This window comes from Eumetopias jubatus, unplaced genomic scaffold, assembly GCF_037043125.1.
Source record: "Eumetopias jubatus isolate StellerSeaLion01/CBP00866 unplaced genomic scaffold, mEumJub1_p1.0 scaffold_10, whole genome shotgun sequence".
Lineage (NCBI taxonomy): Eukaryota > Metazoa > Chordata > Mammalia > Carnivora > Otariidae > Eumetopias > Eumetopias jubatus.
Window position 1 is genome coordinate 80,980,101 of NW_028274816.1, and position 22,246 is coordinate 81,002,346.

At 50.1% G+C, this 22,246-nt stretch overlaps 1 protein-coding gene across 3 annotated transcripts in view; it reads right to left on the bottom strand.

Moving 5' to 3' along the window:
- Positions 1-22,246, bottom strand: part of TBCD (tubulin folding cofactor D) — a 160,919-nt gene that overhangs the window by 35,869 nt on the left and 102,804 nt on the right. For all 3 annotated transcript variants that reach the window (XM_028112398.2, XM_028112396.2, XM_028112397.2), the window contains 7 exons: positions 18,791-18,820; positions 16,107-16,192; positions 10,488-10,568; positions 5,844-5,917; positions 4,288-4,405; positions 2,697-2,757; positions 1,413-1,435 (listed from right to left, as the gene is read on the bottom strand). In XM_028112398.2, coding sequence (XP_027968199.1) covers positions 1,413-1,435; positions 2,697-2,757; positions 4,288-4,405; positions 5,844-5,917; positions 10,488-10,568; positions 16,107-16,192; positions 18,791-18,820 — 473 coding nt within the window. The remainder of the gene's footprint in view (positions 1-1,412; positions 1,436-2,696; positions 2,758-4,287; positions 4,406-5,843; positions 5,918-10,487; positions 10,569-16,106; positions 16,193-18,790; positions 18,821-22,246) is intronic.

The following is a 22,246-nucleotide window of genomic DNA, read 5'->3' on the forward strand; positions in this document are numbered from 1 at the left end:
GCTGTCCAGAAAAAGGGATTCTGAAATAGGACAGGAGCGCAGAAGACCAGCTTTAAATGAACTTAGACCAGCTGCCAAAGCAGCAGAGAGCAACGCTAGCTAGCCCCTGACCAGGGGCTCAGGCCGGGACCACTGCCTCTCGGCCCCCTTCCAGGGCTTCTCCTGCTGAGGAACTTCTTTCAGAACTACTCAGGTGACCTGAGTAGGTCTGAGACCCTGGCCAGGGGTAAGAGCAGGCCACGCGCTTTCAGGAAGAGACGAAAAGGTGAACACGTCAAGAACAACAGAGAACAGGCCACATTCCCTACCCTGAACAGTTACATTAGAAAGCCACAAAGAAAAATGAAAAGGTAAGCCCCAGACTGGGAGAAAATTCTGGGCGATCACATCTATAAAGAGCTCACATCTAGAACACATGGAGTGCTGACAGCTCAGTGAGAAAACAGACCATGAAATTTTTTTAATAAGCAAAAGATCTGAACAGTCACTTTACGAAAGGAGACAGAAGGTGGCCAGTTACACAGGAGAAGATGCCAAGCTCACTGGGAGATGCAGGGAGATGCACCTCCAGGCCGTGCCCGCGGCCTCTGCACACCCACAGGGGCGGCTCCCAGTGAAGACTGCCCACCATGTGTGATGAGGACAGAGAACGCTCCCAAACACTGCTGGTGGAAGCAAAGGGGCGCAGCCCTTCGGACAAGTCTGACGGGGCCTTAAAAATATACCACCACCACCTCCCCCAGGGATTTACCCAAGAAAAGTGGAAACACACATCCAGACCAGGACTTGACCCACCAATGTTCACAGCACAAGTACCCCACGTAGCCAAAAGCTGGAACAACCCAACCCCCACCCAAACCTCGTGGGCAGATAAACACACCAAGCACACGGTGACACAAAGACAACACCGTGGTGCACACCACAACCGGGGTGAGCCTCTGAAACCTCACGCTAAGCGAAAGCAGCCAGACCACAAGGACGTCCCAGTGGGACTCCATCTGCATGAAGTTCACAAGGGGCAGCACTACAGAGAAAGAGCTCAGATGGGGCCCTCGGGGCTGGGCTGGGGACGGCTGCAAAGGGCAGGAGGAAAGCGTCAGGTGACACCAGCTGTTCGGCATGGCGGCTGCATCCACACGGCCATCTGCAATGACCAGCACCCATCGGACCACACGCTTACACAAGCAAACTTTATTACAGGACACGGAAACCTCCATAAAGCTTAAAAACACCAACGAGGCTAGTTCGACCTTCACATCTTCTGACTGTGATGCCCCTTCAAAGAAAGTAACACAAGCCAGGTATCCATGGGGGTGCCTGGACAGAAGCCCTAACAGCCCAGCCCAATCTTCACTGACAGAGTGTTTTTTCTTTAAGACACAAAACAAGAACGTGGGGTTTGTGAAGCTTACCTGTATAAGTGACGATCATAAAGCTAAAATGAAAAAGTGAAAGTCAGTTATTTAAATTAATTGATATTTTAAAACCACACAATAGATACAGAACATTACTGAGCACGGACAGGAGTGATGGGGACACAGCAGGAACAAGCGTTTCTCAGGCTGGGCGTCCTCAGAGAGCTGACAGCGGGGTCCTCATGACGGAGCCCACTCTACTCCCAGCAAGCACCTCACGACAGCCTGCTTTCTAGTGCCCCCATTGGGAAGGGGAAACCAAGGCACAGAGCGGGGAGCCAGGACTGACCTGTGTCCTGGTTCCAAGGTCCCCAGACAGCCTCTTGGGCAGCCGGGACCACCAGCACCCCTCTCCCCAGGATGGCACTGAGCTTGGCCAATGCCTTCTTTCTGTCCCACAGAAACTCAAGGGGGGCAGACTCTGCTGCTTCCTGAACTCCACAAGGACCCCTAGCTTGGGGATGCCCCACCTGGCTGCTGAGTCTCCATGCTACACCCCTCTCAGCACCACCCTCATGCACACTACCGCACAGCACTCCCACACCCCACTGAAGGAATTTGCCAAAATCATAAAGTCAGTAGCATACGCAGGATGAGGATCTGCTATCAAAATGGTGTTATACCTACAGAGATAAATCTTAAAGAATATAGAACTCTATTCGGAACAACAAATATTCAACCCATCTAAGTCCTCATGAGTGACTTTGATGTTATCTGGTAACATTAGGCCTGTAATTCACACTTCACTTCTTCTGAATCGCAGAGCTTTGGAAAATCTCAAAAACCCAAAAAATGGACACACTTCCCCCCCAACCCTGAGATGTACAAACACAGAATCTGGGTGTAATTTCAGATGGCAGTCCCACCGTGGAGGCACAGGTGAGAGTCAGAGCCATCATACTCATTCTATGTGCCGCCTCCACAGAACAGGCCACGTCCATGACAGAGGCGTGGAACGTGGCCGAGGCGCTGAGCTCCCAGGGAACAAGTGTGGCCGGGCAGCACAGAAGAGACCGTGTCACTGCACGGGGCCCGATCGGTGGCAGGAGGAGAGCGCGTGCACCTCCCACCCCAGACGAGCCACCAGTGAGGCCAAAGAGGAGACCTGCTTCTGAGAGATGGGCCCCAGGACTGATCTCAGCAGGGCCTGGCCTGTCATCAGACTCTGGGGCTTCGATCAGGGAGGGCTGAGGAGGCGGGAGAGAGCTTGTAAGGGCAGAGGACAATTCCAGGCACCAGGAGACCTGGAGAATGGGACCCTCCCGGGGGCCGCACACAAACCTGCTGGTGAATCTGCTTCAGGCCCTGCACTGCCGCTTCATCCAGGTAGTCTGCGACGGGCCTGCATGGGTTCAAACACAACAGCTGAGATTCTGAGGACAGCAAGCACTAAGGGGGCCTGGGGCTCAGAAAGGTCTGCACTTTGTTCAGGTGCCCAACCAGCTTCCCCAAACACCTGTAGAGGGTAATCCCCTAAAAGCAGCATCTACTCAAAGAGGGAGGTGTATGGACCTTCCCATAAAGCCGTGACCCGTGCAGCAGCTTGCTGACAATGGATACAGCCCTGGGATGGAGAAAGAAAGAGCCCTGCTGGAGAGCCGGGACCCCCAGGGCCACAGAGCAGCCAATATGACTGTCTGACGAAAGAGACAAGACTCCCCCTCCCCCCCGCTGCTGAGCTGAGGGCCTTGTGACCAGATGAGAGCTCACACAGTGGCCTCACTGCCGCCAAGGCACAGCTGGCCCTCAGCCTGCATCCAAGAACCTGGATCTCGGGAGGCTTCCCACCCTTCCCTAACTGTGAATGAGGGTTCTCTGTGCCTAGACTGTTGGTACAAACCAGGTGCCTTATGCTGAAATCTGTTTTCCTTCTGGGAGTCTGGGATGTGGGTCCAGGCAGAGACTACCCATATCCCAGCCCCCAAGAAAACCCCAGGTGCTGGTCTCTTTGACCTGCCCCGGTGGATGCTTCCCAGGTTGTCATGCCCTGGTGCATCCCATGCCACTGTACTGGGCAGGACTCTGGCTGTCACCTGGTCTCTGCTCAATCACAGAGAGCACTGCCATCAACACCAAGTCCTCGGCCTGGCCCACAGGTGCCATCTCACCCCCATGTGGATGTCATTAAAGTTGCACGGCAGTGTACATCGAGGCCATGGGGCGCAAGGGGGTGAACCAGACCAAAGCTCCTGGGCTTGTCACCAGAACCCTGCCTCACATGGCCCCCAAGGAATCATCCGGAGTAATCTGATGGGATTAAAACACAGTGTTCCTCAAACTGCAATCCAAAATCCAGGTTGCAAACACTGTGGTGTGTTGTGAGCTTTTCCTTTTGTGGAAAAGTCGGTTGGAAAGAGAAGTAGAAACCCCAATGGTAGCCCTACAAACGTACAAAACATGGAGCTGCTCCGAATGTCCGTGTGCTCCCCCGCCACGTTAGAGCTCTGCCGGCTAGAAAAGTTCTCAGTGGAAACGTTACCATTTATATTCTCTGGTATTCTAAATTATGAAAAGTAATAACGAGCGAGGAATATTGAGTGTACAGCCCACTCACTATCCTCTTTGAAAACATGTCTTGCTTTTATAACCTAACTCGATACCCAGAAAGACAAGGGAACGTAAGAAAACAGCCACTCGACACCTAAGGCCATCAGTGGCCCCAGCTGGCCAGGAACTCGCAGGCTCCCACTGGAGAGGTGGCAGTCCATCAACAGACACGGCTCGTGAGAGGAGAGAAAACACTGAAAAACTTCGTCAAATAAAACACGGGAATCTGACGACCCAGTGACGCCGTCCCAAGTAAACGAACAGGAAGGTGGACGGGGGTCCCCAGCTCGCGACTGCAGTGGTTCTTCTGTGGTGCTTCTCCTACCTGCTCTCTTGTACCGCGAGTCTGTACAGGCCGCGGGCGACCTCCGCACAGGCAAGCACAGCTCCGTGCCGCGTGTGCAGGTCCAGACTCTGTGTCATCGACAGCAGACGTGGGAGAACTGCAAAGGACAGGGGCCAGACGACACATCAGTGAGTGCACAGAGGACAATGTGTCAGACTCACAGACTCAGAATCCAAAGGGGAGACATACCCGTGAAACGTGACCTCTGTAAGGGCCATGAGCGCAACACCTGGGACTTAACCCAAGTCAACAGGCCAAACCCTCCTCGGCACCCAGAGAAGTGAGCAAAATGGGGGAGGGGAGCTTCCCAATCCCCAGGTCCCCAAGACACAGGGGAGGGACACAAAGTGAAGAGAGAGAATTGGGTCTCTGCTGTGGCTGAATGGCTGGCAGAGGCTCTGCCTTGAGCACAGAGCAGGATGGAGGCCGAGCGGCAGGACCTTGCAGTTGTGCGTGATGCACCTCAGTGTGGGAGCCTGCTGCCCCTGCTCAGAGCAAAGGAAACTTCTACGACTTTGGTGCTCTGGGGACAGAAAGCAAAGTGACAAAACCCTTGCGGGCTGGTGGAGTGCAGACGAGGAGCCATGTCCACACCAGCTCTGCCCCACCAACCTGGGAAATCACATCCCTCTGTGCTTCCACTTCCCTGAACACACAAATGCAGTGCTGCAGGGGTTGTAGAAGCAAACGGCGTCCAAGCCAGAGGCCACACAGGCGCTCAAACATGGCAGCTCGCAGCGGTCAGTGTACAAGAACTGGGGAAATCCCTCATCCTGTTAATGCTCTCCGACCGGAAAAAAAAGGGCAAGGTGGAGCGCCCCTTCATTCAGGCCATGACGATTATCAATTATAGGTAAATAAGAGACTCCTGACATCGCATTTCACAAACAGACCATGAAGCTGAAGGCCTTTAGGAACTAATGGCCCAGAATGTGTGAGAGGCACACATTAAGTAAAATCGGTGACTTCATTTGGTCACAATGTGACCACTAGTTACCCTCTAAAAGTCAGTGAGAATAAGCATAATTTAAAGAAATTTGAGTATGGTTCCCTATATTGAAATCAGATGTTTGTTTATTCTGGAGTATGGGTTCTTTCCTTAATGGTAATGGGTGTGGTCCCTTTGGACCTGGCAGTTCTCCTCTCCTATTCCCACAGCCAGGAGCTGCCAGAAAGAAGCTCATTTTTTAATTTATTAGATTGTGAATTACTTCATTTAAAAAAAAAAAAAGCTACTTCTGAAATACACGAGACACACAACAGAAGCCATCAGCTCCCTGCGGTAATCGGCGCCTGCACCCAGGGCACACACACCACAACGTTCATGGCATCTGGCTGTGTTCTGTCCCCTGACCAAGCGCAGACCAGCTCTTCATTCACATGCTTTTCAGCGAGAGAGGAACACAACATCACTCAGCCCTCCAGGCCTGCACCCCAGTGCAGCGGCCTGTCCTCGCCCTTGCTGTGTGCGTGGCGGATACGCAGGTGCACGCGTGGGTGCGTGTGTTGCCAGCAGGACGGCGGAACACACCCACCGTGAGTGGCGCTGTGCTCGGGAGCTCGCTGGGCCAGGTTATGCAGAGCCTTCGCAGACAGCTCCCTGATGACCCTGGGGGAGGGATGAAGACAACTGTCAGTTCCTTCCTTCTGATGACTCGAACTTTATTCCACTCATGAAGAGAGAGGACAGACAGAACACAGGAGTGTCAACTGCCCACTGACTCAAAACCACCAATAAAAACTAACAGAAATGAACAAACAAATAAGCACCTGTGATTGTAACACACAAGGACAAGCAAACTGACCAAACGGAGGGCCTGAGCCAGGCCTGCATGGGGCACAGCCTCCCTCTCTGGGTGCCACGTGGCAGTGTGTCTCCAACCTCCCACACCCCAAGGGATTCAGAAGACGGGCATACTGGGCAGAGCCATGTGAACCCCTCACTGTGACGACCACAAGGGTTGCACAGGAGGAATGTCGTATGGCTAAGGCACAAATCACATCAGTACAGATACTTCCAATGAAAGCACATCAGACATGTTCTCAATACATCAAACGACAGAAGGAAGCCCCCAGGGCTGGTGAGTGAGGGCCTGGGGCCCTCCTGAGCCCGCTGGGGCCAGATGGCCTCTGACCAGACCCAGCTTCCCCAACCTCACCCTACCCGCCAGGCACTAGACACCAGGAGGGCACAGCGGTGGAGACCAGTCATCACTGTAACAACAATGCTTTGGATGATGACAACAGGACAACACAGAAACAGGATAAAAACATTAGGGTGGAAACAAACATGCAAAAGAGGGCTATCTGTATTTTGACGATTAAACATCCAAAATACATCAGCACTGAGTGAACACAGAAACATGAAAACAGGATGTCCCCCGTACCAGGCAGGACCACGTCCCACCCCTCCTGGGCCCCCAGGTCCTGCTTAGGGGGTCCACTTCTGACAGCAAACCACAAGTTCTTGGAGGCAAGGATGTCTCAGGCACCAAGAAACTCAACAACCACACATCCACGACCACCATGCCCAACTCGGTCACTAACACCAGTCAAACCCAGCACTGCACCCCCAGAGCCTCCATAAGTATTTGGTCAACATTCAGGAAGCTGTTTCTGAAGAATGAGTGATTAATGGGTCACAGAGCAGAGAACCATTTATTTCAGCAGGAAAAAGTCCCAAGGAGGCAAAGGGGGTGGTCACTCCAACAAGCATACTTACCTGCATCTTTCCCAATTAGTGCCACTTTGAGCATAAACTTTCTCTACTTAAAACCGTTATATTTATCACCTAAACAGAAGACCTAAAACTATAAAACTCTTAGAAGAAAAGAGAAGAGAAAAGCTTCGTGATGTTAGATCTGGTGATGGCTTCTTGGATATGACACCGAAAGCACAGGCAACAAAAGTAAAAATGGATAAACTGATAATAGATAAATGAGTCTGCATTAAAATTTTTAAATTCTGCTTATCAGAGGACATAGTCAACAGAGTGATAAGGCAACCTACAGGATGGGAGAAAATACTTGCAAATTATGTATCTGATAATTGATTAATATAAGAATATATGAAAAACCTCTACAACAAAAAACAAGTAACTGGATTAAAAAATGGGCAAAGGACTTGAGACATTTCTCCAAAGACGACAGATAAATAGCCAACTAACACATGAAAAGATGCTCGGCGTCAATCATCATCAGGGAAATGCAAATCAAAACCACGAGGTGCACCTCACATCCAGTAAGATCGCCACCCCTGGGAAAAGAGAAGTCAAGGAACGGTGAGGACATGGAGGGAAGGGATGTACGATGGTACGACTGTATTATGAAAACCAGTGTGGGTCTGGGGGCTCCTCAAAACTTTAAAAGTAGAATTACCGTATGAGCCAGTAATTCCACTTCTGGGTATTTACCCAAAAGAGCTGAAAGTGGGGCATTGAAGAGGTATTTGCACACCTACATTCACAGCAGCAATATTCACAACAGCCAAGAGATGGAAGTAGCCCCAGGGTCCACCAACAGACGAACGGGTGAAGAAAATGTGGTCTGTACACACAATGGAGTGTCACTCAGCCTTAAAACGGAAGGAAATCCCGTCACCTGCTACAACACGGATGAACGTTGAGGAGACTATGCTCGGTGAAATCAGCCAGTCACAAAAGGACAAATACTGCATCGTTCCACTTACATCAGGACCCTGGAAGAACTGAATTCTTAGGGACAGAAAGTAGGGTGATGGGTGCCAGGGGCTAAGGGAGGGGGTGAGGAGGACGAGTCCCTGTTCAATGGGGACAGAGTTTCAGTTTTTCAGGATGAAGAAGTTCTGGAGATGAATTACTAGTAGTAATGTGTGCACAACAAGGCAAATGTACGTAACACTACTGAACCGTACACAAAAAGTGGTTAAGATGATAGATATTATGTATATTTTCCCATAATCAAAAAAAAAATTTATGTTTATCCTGATACGAAAATTATTTTGGGTGTCAGAAAACTTCCAAAAAGAAACCCAAGAGAATGGACCAATACCTCTTAAAAGTGATACTATTTAAGGTAAAACAGAATCCCTGTATGAGTCAAGGCACACTACACAACAGTGTTTGTGAAGAATTCTGCAAGGGGCCCCCCATTTTCCATGAGCAAGCCGTGTGCTAACCAGACAACTAGAAAGTCCCATTTGTGAATTTTTTTTTTTTTTTTTTTTTTAAGATTTTATTTAGAAGCGCCTGGGTGGCTCAGATGGTTAAGCATCTGCCTTCGGCTCAGGTCATGATCTCAGGGTCCTGGGATCAAGTCCCGCATCGGGCTCCCTGCTCAGCAGGTAGTCTGCTTCTCCCTCTCCCTCTGCCTCTCCCCACTGCTCCTGCTGTCTCTCTCTCTCTCTGTATCTCTTGGTCTCAAATAAATAAATTTTTTAAAAAAATCTTTAAAAAATAAAAAGATTTTATTTATTTGTCAGAGAAAGAGAGTGCGTGCACACGAGCAGGGGGGAGCAGGTCTTCAGAGCTTATTCTAAAAAAGAAAATGTCCACAAAGAATCTTTTTTAACTTAACAAAAGTCATGAGAAAAAAAATAGAAAACAAAGAGCAAGATGACAGGCAGAAAGTGAACCATGCTGATGATTACATTAAACGTGCACAGACTAAGGGCCTCACACAAAAGGCAGACTTTGTCAGAATGGATATAAAAAGCGAGACCCTTTAAAACACACACAGGCTGAGAGCAAAGGGCAGTAGGCGAGGAGCTGCTACAAGGGCTCCATCTGGGCCTCTTTTGGTAAGGCCCCAAGCTAAGAATGGTTTTTACATCCTAAAAGGTCATGTAAAGGAAAAACAATAAAATATATGGAACAGTGACCTAAAATATTTACTGCCTGGCCCTTTAAAGAAAGTATGCCGACCCTTATGCTATAATTTTATCAAATCACTTTAAGACAAGAAATCTAACATGAAACAGAGAAGGACATGTCATGATGATAAAGGGTCAAACCGCTGGGAAGACACAAATTATAAATGTAAATGCACCTAACAAGAGAGGCCCAGAACTGAAGGAAGTGAGCGTTCTGACATCAGCTGGAGATTTCAACAGCTCAAGCGTTTATCTAACACCACAGGTAATAATACATGTATAATTCTGGTCTTAAATGCCCTACTGACTGATAGCTAATTAACTAATTTATCACAGGTTCAGTGCATGGGATCTTTGTCCTAATTACAAGAATCTTTGCAGTTATGCCTCAAGTGTCAGAAACTGGCACAACTCTCAGGAAGGTCCCCGGCAAGGAAACCAAGAGAGAGGCCTCCTGGCGGGCGGGCCGTACCCACACAAGCGGCACACAGAGGTGCTCCTGTTGCCAGAGGCGCCCCGCTCCTGGGGAGAGCCCTGCGTTCCTGCACGTGAGGGAGACAGACCGGATGCCTCACCACCCATGGCACTGGTCCTGGCAGAAGCTGGAACACGTTCCCCAGCAGATCAGAAAGAACTCTCTGCAAGTGACACCCACCCTAAAGCTGGGGTTCTGGACGTATGACCCATCGAGCTACTTACATCTGCAGGCGCTTACTGCCCTTGAGATCTCCTGTCTGCACCAGCGGCCACACCGAGCCCTCCTACAACAAGCAGTGTCGTCTTCCCAGTAGCGGTAACAGCAACTGGTGGCACAGACACTCCTCTGTGTTCTGGATCGCACAGGAGCCCTCCCTCAGAAGGGACGGTGAGCTAGTGAAACGCTCAGAGGCCCTGAGATTACTCCGTCATCAGGAAAAGCCACCAAAGCCTGCTAGCTTTGAGGAGACAACAGAGAAGATCGCCGGCAAGAGCAGCCATGCAGGGCAGTGCCAGAGGAAGGGGCCACCAAGGGAGTGGCTGGGGGAGGCTGCTCACATCCTCCATCACACACCAACACGACAGTGTCCACACAGGAACGTTTCACACCTGGCACACCTAAGGTCTCCAGAGGTAAAACTGGACACAGACCATTAACCAGCATGTCAGCCATGAAGACTAGAACTCCTATCACTTCTCAAAAGTCATCTTAAAATAGGAAACCTATGATAAGATATACTCTCAAGACTTAGCTCAATTTAATCTCTCCTCTGGAAAAAAAAAAAATTCTAATGTGACAGATAATCTAATAAAATACATCACTAATGAAACAGGCACAAAAACACAAAACTTACCCATCCCAGTGGTTGATCTTCATGGTCACCAGGTGGTCTATCATTGGCTGTGTGTACTCAGGAAAGCCGGCAATAAACATGCTGAAAAAGACAGTATTCGGAGGTGGTGAGGATGGGAAGGAGCAGGAACGCCTGCACACCTGCTTGTGAGAGGTGAAATTGTACAGCCACGTTCAAAAATAGTTTGGCAGTTCCTTATAAAGTTAAATATACAGAAATCCCCCTGTAAGTATTTACCCAGGAGAAATAAAGCTGAAGGTCCACATGAACACTTGCAAATAAAAGCTCAGAGCAGCTTTATTCATCAGAGCCACAACCTCAAAACAGCCTAAACGTCTAGAACAGGTGAGCTAAGATTTACCCTGCAGCAGCCACGGGATAGAGACCACTCACAACACACTGCACGCACAACGTGCTGAGCCCAGAAGCCCGACGCAAGAGCACACCCCTTCTGATTCCACTTATGCGACGTTCTACAAACGGCATCAGTGACCAACAGTGGCGGGCTGGGGCCACCCGCCTGTGGTATCTCAATGAAGGTGGTCACCCAGGTGTGCACACCGTCAGCTCTCACTGAACTGTGCCCCTCATTCCAGGAGAGCTGACAGAGTATAAATTATGCCTCAAAAATAAAAGTTACATCTAGTGAAAATACTGTAGGACAATTAAGAAAAAAAATCTCCAAATAGGACAGGCCTTTCTACTTACAACTCAAAACCCATTAAAGAAGATTGGTACATTCAAACACATAACCAAAAAAGAAAAATGTCTGCCAGGAAAAACACGTCATAAACAAAGTCAAAAGATAAAAACAAACTCAAAAAAAAGTATCAGCAACTGTTATCACAAATACAAGACTTCTTTAAAATAAAGTTCCAAATCCATCAGAAAATACCATCACCTCATAAGATAATCCTCACAGTTTACAGAGAAAAAATGGACACAGCTCATGTTCAGCCTCCTTCTCATGGGAGACAGAAAGAAAACCTCCGTCCATCTGCCAGACTGCCAAAGTCGGGAGCAAGGGGTGTAGCCACTGTTGGAAGGACCTAGAGGCATCTAGAAACACCGCTGGGAGTACCTTCCGGTGCAGCCTCTATGGACAGTAACTGGCATCAAACAGGAAATTGAAAACATAAAGATCCAGTGATCCCATTTTTGTTAATTCATTCATATACAACCACACAGGTGAGACATACCATGTGCAAAAATAATCACTTCACATCGTATATAAATCAGCAAAAGATGAGACAGAAGCCGAAGGCCAGGAAATTACACTCTCTGTCTACACAGAGGACACAGGATGCAGAGACAAGGTGCTGCATGCATGCTGCACGTTAGCACAGGGTATGCACCTTCTGCCGTGTGGGATGGTAAACCCAAGCCACCTCCTGACCTCCCACAGCTGGACGTCATCCTCCGCTAAGGAGCGCGGAAGCCACGCCAACCTTGTGCATCAGGCGCCACCGCTCGGTGTGCAGCCATCTGTGTGACATAAACCGACCCTCTCTAGAAGACGATCTGAGGAACTGAGGACAAGGACCCCCGGGACAGAACCAGGACAGAAGAGCACTCCTGAGAGACCCACGCCCTTGTGTTTCCTACTCCAAAAACACACAAACTCCAAAAACATTGCACATGTCACTCCCCTAAAACCCTCAACTGCTTACACATATCGTCTGAACCTGCCAGGCTGTCCACACCCCCCCGCCATGGGCTGAGCCATCAGCCACATGTGCTACGTGGTGGTGAGAAACAAGGTGGATGGCACAGAGGGCCGAGAAGGGTGCAGGGATGCTTCCGCATCCTGGGTGGGCGCATGTGTGCAGACGCACAGGGTGAATACAGGTGCTGTGTGGACATGCATGTGCTACAAGGTGCCAGACGGAAGAGGGCGTTTGTTCTGGATGTGGAAGAAAGAAAAGTAGACGCTTCTCCAGAGGTGAGACTGAGACCCTCTAACAGTGCTGAAACAGATAAAGTCAGAAGGAAAAACAGAAAAACCAGGACGCTGGACAAGCTGTCAGAAAAGGAGCCAAGATGTGACCATAGGACCCCCATCACCAAAGGGCCCCGAGAACTGCCAGACAGGACTGCCCCAGGCCAGCATCCATGGCCAGTGGCCTCACGGGAAGAAACAGACAGGACGAGCCACCTGAGCTCCAGTCAAGCTCTGGCACCAACTGACAGCTGACCGTGGGGAAGACACACGTCCGGAACCACTCCCCGGTGTACAGCACTGCCTGAGTGCTCAGGGTCTGCACAGAGGCCACGTGCAGTGCCAGGGAGGGTGTCGACAGAGGGTGGCGGGCAAGGGCCTGGCCACTGTCGGGACAGTAGGAGCTGGGCCACGGGGACAGCTGAAGGGATCAGCAGCATGAGGAGCATGTGAGGGCTATCAGGACACAGAAGTGACAGAACTAGGTCACCAAGCGGATGCAGAGAAGGAGACAGTAGGAGAAGCAAAACGGAGCTGGCTGTGTGCGTGGCGTGCCGCTCGCTGAGCTAGGAAGCAGAGAAGGAGACAGTTTGCTCCGAGGGCTCCTTAGTTTGAAGAACTTGTATGACAGGAATGTGCAAAATACAACAAAATGTGTGTCAAGAAGCATGCACAGGACCACAGACGTCAGAAATCTGCTAAGGAAACTTCCAGCAGCAAGACACCCACAACAGAAAGTGCCAACGACCACTGGTTGTTTCCCAACAGAAATAGCCCTGTGTTCACATGCTGACATCAAAGGGGCTCGAGCGGCCACCAGCCGGTAAATGGAGGACAGGGCAGGGGACAGCGGAACTCAGTAACACGGTGAAGCCAGGATGCAAAAGCAAACGCGCCATGTGACTCCGTTCACACCAATTCCAGAGAAGGCAGACTCTGGGCACAGGAGGGGGGTCAGAGCTGCTGGGGCCCAGGACTGAGTGACTTTCTGAAGTAAGGGAAGCATGCCCTGCACTGACCACAGTGGTGTCCACCCATCAGCCAAAACCCACATTTTATATTGGTGAATCTCCCTATATGGAAATTATATGTAATAAAATACATGTACAAAAATAAATATGACTTTTTTAGAGGTTTAGTCTCAGGAACACACAGGATACTGAAAGGACAAATCACAGACAAAAAACATCTGCAGATTGTTTGTTTGAAAAAGTACTCGTATTCAAAATACATAAAGTATTCTCAAATTCTCAGTAAGAAGAAAACTAACCCAATAAACAGGCGAATCAAAGAAGCCCCTGAAAGATGCTCAAAGCCGTCAGGCATTAGGAACACACAGATTAATGAGCTGCCCCGCACAGCCACTGGAAGGGCTACAGTTAGAAGGGTGGGCCCCCGCGAGGGTTGGCTGCCGGGGGCATGTGAAACCAGGCCACTGTCCTGGAAATCTGTTTGGCAGTTTCTTAAAAAGTTAGGGTCCAGCTGTTCCAACCCTGGTGTTCAACACACGAAAGCACCTGCCCACAGACAGGCGTGTACATGGGCATTCACTGCTGCTTTATCTGCAGCAGCCCCAAACTGGAGACGCCCAGATGTTCCTCGACCGGGATGGACAAGCGGACGTGCTGTATCCATACAACAGAATACTAGTCAGCAACCAAGGAATGAATGGATCATTAACATGCAACAAGTGAAAGAAGCAGCACAAGAGCAGAGTGCATACTGTGTGATTCCATCACATCACTTAAGAAAATGCAAACTAACCCAGTGACCAGCAGACCGGAGCCAGCTGGGGAAGGGGCCCGGGGAAACTGTGCTAGCAGCTCTCCCACTACCTGGGCGTGGTGCCAGATTACGATATACGTGTGGGACCGGCAGTGTCCTTGCGCTCTCAGAATTTTAACAAAGCTGTCCAAGTAAAAACAAAGGTGGGGCACCTGCCGCTACACCCCACCTGTCTTCACCTGCTGCTTTCAACTTGCTTCCAATCTGTGTGCCAGAAACTCTAATATCCAGAAGAATCAACTTGTGAGGGGTCCAGACTGACCCCCACCTCACGAGGGACCTGACCTCCGTGCTTCCAGTTGCCAAAATGCAGACCTGACTGCTGAACTGTGTCCCATGACTCAGGAAGATGCACACCCCTCACTTCGGCTCAGAAGCCCCTCACTACACCCGAGCTGGGCCCTGCTGACCCTGGACCATCCCTCCTGGCTTGTTCCCCTCAGCACAGTTCCCTCTCCTCCCCCTGCCCCCACCACAGCCCAGGCTGACAGCAGGACCCTGGGTGTCTGCCCTGTCTTGGCTGGAGTGGAGAGCCCCCCAAGTGCCCAAAGATCCCAGTCCTATGACCGCAGGACTCTGTCCTCACTGACCGCCTCTCTTCCACACTAAGAGTACCAAACGCACCATTAAAGAACACGCCCTGCACAGGGTTAAACTTTGCCAAAATCTCTATGAAATGCAGACAACTGATTACATGTAAGTCTTAGACCAGCTTAGAAACCTTAGCGACAAGAAAAATACGCCAAGGCTAAAAACTGCTGATTATTTACCCAGGAAGCTCAGGGGAAAGTGGTAAATTCTGCACATTAAAATATACGTTCAGAAAGAAGAAAAAAAAAAATCACCCATACTCCCATCCCCAATGGCATATTTTAAAATCCGTCACCCTTTGGTCCTGGTTCATATGCATATTCAGTATTTGCATTTCTACCTAACAGTGACGGATGGAGTTTGAGAGTCTACATTTTCTAATAAATGTCGTGTATTTAAATATATACATACGTTCAAATATTAACAAAGAAAACAGAACAAAAGCAGGAAAGAACTGATAAGGCACAGAAAGCCATTAGATGTTGAGAAAAGATGGAAAGGATGCTAAAAATACAGCGTGTTTAGTCAAAGACTCTGAGAAAGAGGTCAAATGCTATTTTTAAAAAATCTGTGCATGCTTGTAATGGAGAAAAGTAACTTCTGCACAGGTGCAAGAGAGTCCCTCGTTAGGATGGAGAATGGTTAGTGCACGGCCAGGGTGACCCACCACAGACACACCCCGCCCTTCCCGTGCTGGCGCTGCAGCGAGGAGCTAAGACAGCGAGCACACAAGTCACGCAGGTGCAAATCTGACTCGGGTCCTGCAGCGCTGGTGGTGATGCTACGTATCTACCCCTTGACCTGATTTCTCAAATACCTCTTACTCGCATGTCATAAACACCCCAGAGATCCCTTCGGCTTGGGAAAGAAAAAACAGTCCTTCCTAAGCCACCTCGGTGCGTCCGTGGCAGCTGCAGGAGGCATGGGGCACAAAGGGGGCCCAGAGGCAGCGCCCACACAACAGGGCGGGCTGGGAGGAGGGGATGACCAGAGACAGCACTCATTCTGGTTATCATGCCTGAAGCTGTTAGCACCCCTTTAAAAAGCAAGCAGATCCCACACCCCTCCCCAGGCCACCCAGACCTGCCGCAGTGCCTCTGGATTAGTTTGCATTTTCTAGAGTTTTACATAAACAGAATCCCACACTGGGCACCTGGTCCAATCAGCGGGAAACACAAATTTCGGTCATGTAAATTACATCTACTCTTGGTGGACTTTCCAGGGGGAAGAAAGAAAATTGTGGAGATTTTTCTGATATCTGCATCACAGGGAGTATTGTATTTTGCGACAAATTAACAACTTACCTTATAACCAGGAAACAGTTAGCTCTGTTGCCAACAGCAAAGTAGTCCGCTGCAGTCAAAATCTCGATTCCGTGAGGGAAAGTGCCCTAGTCACAGAGTCGAGAGAGAGAAGAGGGCAAGCGACACGAGTGAGGGGAGGCATTTCCAGAAGGCCAACGGCCACGACCACACCCACTCACACCACGACAGAGGCACGCTGGGGGCCAAGAGCAGACAACTCACTGACTGCCCATCTCACGCTGGACACGGTGCTAGTACAATATGAACCACTCAAAAATATTTCATTATTTTTTTCAAACAACTCAAACATTTTCCATTTTAAAATGTTCAATAAGAGATTTACACCCACACCATAAAAACAAACAAGCAAAACCAGGTTTCAACAGTACAGGCACACCTGATTCAATGTTCATCCCAGATACTGCACGTTTTGCACACGGAAGATTTGTGGCAACCCTGTGAGCCAGTCTGTCAGCACCATTTTCCCAGCACCGTCTGCACACCTCAAGCCTGTGTGTTACATTTTGGGAATTCTCGCAAACACGCAAACATCACTAATAACCTCATCCCAAGTCAGGGAGTTTATATGCCCTCCCCTGAGTGTGACCCTGTTTGCTTTGGCACCCTTCTTCTCCAATGTTCCCACCAAACAGCAGGACACTGCCGTGTGCAGGGCTGGGGGGCACCCTGGGCCCACACGACTCTACTTCTTTCAAAGTCTGTGTCTCTTTAACACACAACCCCCCTGCACCCTGTGCTACGTGTATGCTGGTTCACAGCAAACATCAGTACGGGAGGGGGGACACCCCCAGAACACCAGCTCCCACTGATCCCCTAAACCTAGACCGTAGTTAAAGGCCTTTCCTCTCCCTGACTGTTCACCCAACCCAAGTGTCCCCACCAAACGGGACACGGCGATGGCCAAGACTCAACAGCACCCCTGCTCCAGACCACCTTGTGTCTGGAACAGGGCTCTGCCCACGGCAGGCTGGAAGCCAGGGGTGGGGAGATGCCTCTTTCTCCTGGGCTCTGACTTTGGGGTGCCCAGAGCCCCTCGGTTCAGCTTCCAGCAGGTTCCTTAACTACAGCGGCCTGCCCACCCACCCCCTATGCTTCCAAGTTCCTTCCCTAACCAACCCCTTCCTTTGCCAGCGCAGCACTGCCTTCTGGAGCTCTCCACACTTGCGGGCCCAACACACTGAAGCTGGTCCCCTTCAGAGGTCAGCTTTTCCTAGGGAGCCACCGTCTTCTAAGTTTCCAGGGCCCCAAGTGGACATGGACTAAGTGACACCCAAGGACACTGGTCTCAGCCAACTTTGAGCCAGAGAAGAAAGGGAGAGACCCTGAGGAGGCAGAGGTGCTGGAGGAGAATGAAGCACAAAGCAGCACGTGCCCTGCAGCCAGCTGTGGAAGCAAGACTGGATGGCCTCCCTGGGCCGATTCTAGAAGAACTTCCCACCAAGAACCAAAGGTCGCCTCCGCCATGGAAGCAGAAGGGTCAGCCCTCACCCTGGCCTCTGGCAGCCCAGGAGAACAGCAACTAAACGGGGAGACGGTGGACCCAGCATGCAGAACCCAGGCCCCCAGGTTCTACAACAACAACCCTCACGGACATAGGGGGCACCTACGAGAGCATTTTCCTCCCAAACACCCCAACACCAAGTCTTAGAATGCTTGTGTTTTACCAGAGGCTTCCCTCTCTGAGGCCTGCCTTTCCCGCTGCTGAGCGAGCCTTCTACATGGGGCTCCCCTTGGGCCCTGCAGCCTGACTTCTGACCCCCAAGTCCCAGATGCCCATCACTGTCTCTTCTTGTCCCCCAGCACCATCTGCTGATGCCCTCACCCACAATATACTCCTCTTCAGCCCAGACCTTCCTCCTGGGGCACTGAACAGAGCTCAGCTCAGTGTTTCCCCAACATGACCCGCCTCCAGCCCATTCTTCCCCAGGCCAACCACATGTCCCAGTGTGGCCACCGGCTCAAACAGAGTGAATGACTCAGTGATAAGGACCACATCACACAGCTAAGGCTGACCAGTCACGAGAGGTTCAGGACTAGGGTGGACGATGGTGCTGGTGAGCACAGAGAGAGGCCACAGGGTCAATAGCTTCCAGAAGCTGGCTCCTACCACACGTAGGATGGGCAATGATCACATCTCTGTCCCTGAGAAGCCGGGCTCCTCCACCCACATCCCTCCTGCACCCACAGGCAACTGCTAATATGAGGTGGCAATGCATAAGGTGCTGAGCTCTGATGTGTGTATGTGTGAAATTACTTACACATTCGAGTTTACCATAAAACACAACACTAACTGTTTAAAACTTGTGTCTTAGCCTGGTGATGGGTATTAAAGAGGGCACATTCTGCGTGGAGCACTGGGTGTTATGCACAAACAATGAATCATGGAACACTACATCAAAAACTAATGATGTAATGTATGGTGATTAACATAACAATAAAAAATTATTAAAAAAAAAACAAAAAACTTGTGTCAACTCTTCCCTGGATAACATCATGAGCGGTTCTGTGACCAGACGTCACTGAGTTAAATATTAGCTTATTCTAGGTAAATTCTTTACCCTCATCTAACAATGCAAGGAGATACCAAGTTTGCAGCTTTCGGTATTTCTACTGTTAAAACTACAGGAAGTTTTAGGAATGAAGACTTCAAGAAGTAGCCATACCTGTCTTCCCACATTCTCCTGGAAAGCAGCCTAAGGAAAAGAAGAACAAACAGAGCAGGTGAGTTAGGTTTGCGCTTTGCTAAACATCAGGAAAGAAATTCAAAACAAATGCCGTGCAGCACAAATGACCCATGGCTTTATTTTTTTAAATAAAAGTCCTCATTGTTGGCTGATCAGAGCCTTAAGGGTAGTTGTCATTCCGTCTCTAGGTCCTGGTGCTTTTTTAAACCACAATTCAAGTTTATAAAATCAGACACATCCTGAAAAGTGTCCTTTAGATGCAGACGCCGAGCTTCTCACTGATGCCTAATTCAAGGCCCTAGATAGAGGCATGAGAACAGAGTCAAATCAGTCCGTTAAATCAAATCCAACACAAGACCCTTTCCCTGGGACTCTGTGATAGCAGCTCACAACGGTGAACATGAATGGCCCACCTCCTCTCTCTGCCTTCCCCAGGGGCCATCACGGACAAGCCCTGAGCCTCCAACACAGGCCTAGCGCGCAAAATATTTACTTAAACAGAATGGAGTGTCTTCAGGTGCTTTCTTTAAAATGCCTGTTCACTTCCCCGGTGGCTCCCCTCCCTCCGCCTGCTCTGTGGGGGTGTGACAGCCAGGCCCTCGGCACAGTAACAACAGCAGGGCCGGTAGACAATGGGCAGCACCTCCTTTCCCATCTACCACCCAGCTGGCTCCCAAACCCCACTCTCCCCAAAGCAGCGGGCTCAGAGTTCCCCAACAGAGCAGGACATCGAGCACAGCAGCATGGGCCACAACTGCACGGCCGCGTGGTCAGCACATGACAGGTCTGAAGTCAGGGCAGCCCTGCCCGCGGATGCGGCCCCTTCTCCTGGACAGAGCCCCTGGGGGCAGTTCACTGTGTACCTTACAGGGCGCTGAGAGGGAGTACATGCAGGTGTGCAGAAAGGAACTTGAGAAACCCAAGCACAGAGCCCCGAGTTTGCCCCTGGCCAGCATCTCAGGTGGGTCCCCCCAAAATCAGAACCAGGGTGGTCTCCTCCAGGCACAGCAGACAGGCATTTCACCCATGGCCCTCCCATAGCTTTCAAACCGGGAGGAGGGAGACTCAATTTTCTCTACATACCATTTTGAACCTTTTGCAATAAATGTATTAAAGAAAATAAGAAACCAACCAAAAGGCAGTGGATATATGATATGTCAATTTACATAACAAGCAAAATTAAGGAACATATTTACCATTCTGATGACATCAAAAAGGCAAAAAATAATACAAGACTGATGTAGAAAAATGCAATCCTGGAAGAGGTAAAGCAGTCTTGAAGAAGAGAGGGCAGGGATGGCTGTCCCCAGCATGGCGGCTGACTGCACACGGACACAGAGGACAGACACAGACAAGGGTGGAAAAGAATGGAAAAACAGAACGCCTTTAGGACCGAGGGCCAGGCCATGAATTCTGAGAGTGGACACGGAAAACACGACCCACATAAGAAAAAACTGACAAACTGGTCAGATCAAACTTTAGAACTCCCGCTCTGTGAGACGCCTTGTCAGGAGGACAGAAGCCACAGCCCGGGAGCAGAGCCCAGGAGCCACACACCAGTGAAGGCGGCACCCCACATCTGAAGCATTAACCAGCTCCACACTCAACAGTGCACACAGCAGCCAACGAGCAAATGGCAGACATTTCAGCAAAGGGGAGGCACGGGCACAGGAACAACGGCGAGGTGCTCGCCATCAGAGAAAGGCAACTTAAAAGCACAATGAGGCATCACCACATGCCCGACAGGACCACAGAATGAACACAGAGTGCTGGCGAGGCTACAGGAAGATGGGATCCCTGACAGGCTGCTGGTGGGAAGGTGAAACGGCACAGCCCCTCTGAACACAGGGCTAAACAGGCAACCACCATCGTTCGCACAAAAACCTGGACACGAATGTTCACAGCAGCTTAATTCTTAAAATAGTGCAAAACCAAACATAACCCAGAGCTCCTACAACATGCACACGGTTGGAGCGACTGTGGCTCTGCCGTCACCAGAAGCCGACCAGCAAGGAGCAGGAGGGAGCTGTCGGCTCAGCCAGAGCCTCGACGCACTTGCAAGGAGCACACCAGTCCTGAGGGTCACACGCTGTATGACTCCAACCATGCAACATCAACACAGAAAGTCAAAAGTAGTAACATAGGAATTTAGACGCCAAACATCTTGTAGCTAAATGTGGGCTTTAAGGAGATTTAGTGTAACTGCGGATGAAGCAAGGCTCCCAGGCTCCCTCTCCCTCCTCACACTGACCCTCCTATGAGGAAGCACAGGCCGCCCACCCGCACCACTCCTTCCTTCCTGGCTGGGGAATGTCAACACATTTGCAGGCTGGGTGGGTACCCTCCAACGTGGAGCGCAATGAACACTGAACAGCTACACGATTCACAAATGTGTTTACCCTAATCAATCAGTCAGGCCTCCCTTCCGCCACCCCCCCAGATCCTCACAGGGTTGCTGTGAAGACCCAACACAGCACTCACCAAGGCCCTCATGGGGCCCAGCAAACTCACATTTCTACCACCACCATCATGGACCTGGAGGCCCATCACTACGGTGCAGGCGGGAAGTGATGGCACATGAACCACAGGCCGGAGAGGAAGGGTCCAAAGGGACAGAGCAGCTCAAACCCTCTCTGTGCCCACATGCTCTCGGTGGCCCTGTGGTCCTGGGTGGGCAGGGTGGCCTCGTCCTTGGGCAAGTGAACGGGCCCAGACCCTCCTAACCTCAGCAGGGAGTGACCCAGCAAGGAGAGCGTGAAACGTGAGCACAAACAGGAGCCAGAAAGGGCAGAACACGCCTTTATCTGAGGAGGCAGCTCCACAGTAAGAGATTTCATTCCAAGTTATCACCTACTCAATCCTGAGCTTTAAACAAATGCATCTTTTACCCTCACTGTTTTAATTTTGCAGCTGCTAGGTAAGCAGGCATATATAGATGATGTCTCATGCAAAGAATCTCCTGCTAATTTTGAACGATTTTAATTCTAACTTGAAAAGCAAACAAAATGATTTCTGGTTTTTTTCACCCCTTCCTCAGGGTTTATAAAGGTATCAATGCTTTGATTTTACTACTGCTTCCCATTAAAATGTTTGACTTTACAGGCAACAAGAAAGAAAATATAAAAGCCACTTTTTAAGTCCAGATTTACAAAAAATCATCATTGTGTTTGAAAGTGTCTTAAGATTATGGCCTTCGAGTGAATGTCAGGGCAGAAATGTGAAGACCTCTCAAGGAATCACGGGGCTTCCTACTGATGCTCCAAACAAAAGAAACAAAACTGCATGAACACAGAAGAGACTGGCTTTGCTGGCAAACCTTCTCTCGACACAAAATTTTGAAGGGCCTGAGGCCAAGTACCTCTTATATCAGACCTATTTTGGGGTACAGAGAGCAGGCAGTCAGACAGGCACTGTCTGGGGTCACGGGAGATGCTC